Below are 2,727 nucleotides of genomic sequence, written 5' to 3'. Positions count from 1 at the left end.
GTTTAAATGCTTTGCGCTTTTCTAATTTCATGTCAAGTTGACAATTTGGGCAGTCAAATGCATGAAATGGATATGTGACAGCAATTTCTGGGGAGGGGGAGGGCGGTTTTCTGCAGCCTGCCAGACATACCATAAATACAAATGTCGTATGTCTTACCTGAATGCCTAACTTACTGCTATTTTCGAGAGCTGAGCTTAAATTTAACGCATAAATTCAAATAAAAATTGCAGAAATTTGTATTTATGGGCTAGCGATGAGCGCTTGCTGGTTTATTTCACAGAAAGACACAAACCTTTCCTTTTGTTTTTAATATTTGTTTCTCCTTTGCAGCTGCCCTGGTTAAGACCTACTACATTGAGTCGAGCCAAGTCGTGTTAAGTCGTGTTTATTTCTCAAAAAGACACGACCTACAAATTTACGCATGCTGCAAAGACATGCATCTTGCAGTATACAAAACTGTTTGTTATTAAAAAAAATATACTAATTGTCTTCTCTGACTATCTTGGCTAATTATTTCTATATCATGTTAGTTCGTGTGGATTACATGGCCCGTGTTCAGTCGTACTAAGTCGTGCTGTGTTGTATTTATTTCTGAAAAGTACATGTTTATACACGCAATAAAGCCGTGTGTTTCGTGTGCAGTCGTGTTTATTCGTGCTAAGTCGTATTGAGTCGTGTTGGAGCTTGCATCTAGCAAGCTCAGCGTCTAATATTCTTTTCGTCGTCTGCAGCAACGTCTTCAACCTCATCTTCATCGTCGACCTCTTCCTGCTGATCACCTATCGACTTAGTTTGGGCTAAATCCGGATTTGGTTCTTCATTTAAATGATTAGGCAATCGGAGTGGTAGATCATCATTGAATTCACGTATGGTGACATCAATTGACAGAGCTTGTGATACATCATGGCGTTCAGCGTTCGCCCTGTTGAAGGCCAACATCTCCTGGCCACCAGCTAATTGGCGAAACCATTTGGACTTGACGCGGAGCCAAAAGTCCACTTTTTTGCCCAGAAGGTATATATCTGCCGTTGTCCTGGCCAGCCTATCAAGCTCTTCGTTGGTCATTTTCTGAAACGAATCATCCCAAACGGGTGGCTCTGTGACAATTTGCATGGGATACAAGTCCGCGTTGGGCGTCAACTTGACAATCAGATCGAGCAACAATATGCATTGCATCAGATATGTGGCTCCAGTTACAATGCATGCCACACTCTGCCGCTTGCAGAAGCCGAAGAAAATATGATCCAGCTCCTGTGTCGGTCCCATATATTTCAAATGAAAATCGTGTTCTGCATAGCTCATGGACTGCAAGGCACAAATGAAATGCAAGAGCATGCCGGAAAGGCTTATAAACATGGCCGGATGCAGCAGAGTGCGCTGCCCGCTCATGAGCCGTACCCAACGGATGAACGCAAGGAGCATAAAGCCGAAAAAGGTGCCACAAAAGAGCAGACAGTGCGGCACCGGCTCCGCAGTGTGCAACGAGCCCGCGATGTGAATAGCCATGCAGATCGATCCGAATATCAGCTCCAGCACCCTGAAGAGCAGCCAAACTTGATTCATTTTTGGTGAAGAAAGACGACAACTGACGGCAAAATCAAAGGCAACAGTTGTTGTTGTTTTTGTTGTTTTGTTTTGTGGCTGCCCCGAAAACCAATTCAATTTTGAGAGTGTGTCGCCCATGTGAACGCCCCCCAATAGAAATTGTGATTAGCAGGACATTGAGGACTTCATAGGCGTTTTCAGATGTGCCATTTAATGCCTGGAAAACTCAATGTCAAGTCGGGTAATTTTCTTTAATGGCTTTTCATTTTGTCGATAGTGACACTTTCAGTTGTTATCACTGGGCCGTAAAAAAAGGCCCAAAGACAATTACGGGCTTACTTGCCTAGTGAAAGGGGGTTCGGGGTAGGGTGGGGGGGTCAGCATTGAGTGCTAAACAGGAAATGATTTTCTGTGCTGCTCTAAGAACTCTAAAAACGGAAAATGGGCGCGCCCTACTTGGTAATGAAATCATGAATTAGATTTGAGCTCGAAAATTGTTATTGTTTTCGGCCACATCTCACTCATTCGCTGTCTCTCTCGTTCTCTCTCTCTCTCGCTGTTGTCCTCCTGCTCTCGCACTCTGTGGCTTAATGACTTTTGTGGCTGGCTTGTATAGTACTTGGTCGGGTCTGAAAGCAGCACTGTGCGGCGTCTGTCCAGCTGTCTGGCATATTCCCCAAATGTCTATAAATCCCTTTTAAATGTTTTTAAGCTTTTGTTGGACATTTTCAGCAAAATAGCAGTAGCTGACTGCAGCAGCAGCAGCTGTAATGTGCGCCTGGTCTGGGCCACACACACACACACACACATACACATTCACACTCAACAAAACCAAAAGGGAACAATATTAACGTGTCAACGAGAATTTATGTTTACCGCAACTGGACAACTTTCAAAAGCAGCTCCATAGATCCAACATCCTCGCCTGCTACTGCTGCTGCTGCTGCTGCTGCTGCTACTCCGGCTGCTGCTCTTTGCGGAAGTGGCAGCAAATGCTTTACTGTCTCGCCAGTTAACATTTTTTGCCCCATTGTTGCTGTTGGCCAAGCGTGGCAGGAAAGAAAGCTGCCTGCCCCTTCAGCATTGGCACACATATGCAAATGATCCATAAATATCAACACTTTGCACACACACACACACACACAAAGCACGCCAGTGAGCGAAAGAGACAGAGACAGAAT

General features: G+C 44.6%; 1 protein-coding gene across 1 annotated transcript; it reads right to left on the bottom strand.

Annotated features, from left to right (window-relative positions):
* Positions 1–234: 234 nt before the first annotated feature.
* LOC135432724 (uncharacterized) lies at positions 235–1,604 on the bottom strand. The gene has a single exon (XM_064688516.1). It carries the CDS (start codon positions 1,562–1,564, stop codon positions 701–703), a length of 864 nt encoding a protein of 287 aa, XP_064544586.1. The 5' UTR covers positions 1,565–1,604; the 3' UTR covers positions 235–700.
* Between the last annotated feature and the right edge of the window lie 1,123 nt (positions 1,605–2,727).

Source organism: Drosophila montana, unplaced genomic scaffold, assembly GCF_035044405.1.
Source record: "Drosophila montana isolate Dmon_TW-CO22-7 unplaced genomic scaffold, ASM3504440v1 contig_3213_1, whole genome shotgun sequence".
In the NCBI taxonomy this organism is placed as follows: Eukaryota; Metazoa; Arthropoda; class Insecta; order Diptera; family Drosophilidae; genus Drosophila; species Drosophila montana.
The sequence above is the reverse complement of the archived record's forward strand: the minus strand, read 5'-3'. Positions and strand labels throughout refer to the sequence as shown.

Excerpts from the sequence above, each read along its gene's own strand:
- LOC135432724 (XM_064688516.1), bottom strand. The coding sequence starts at position 1,564 with ATGAATCAAGTTTGGCTGCTCTTCAGGGTGCTGGAGCTGATATTCGGA.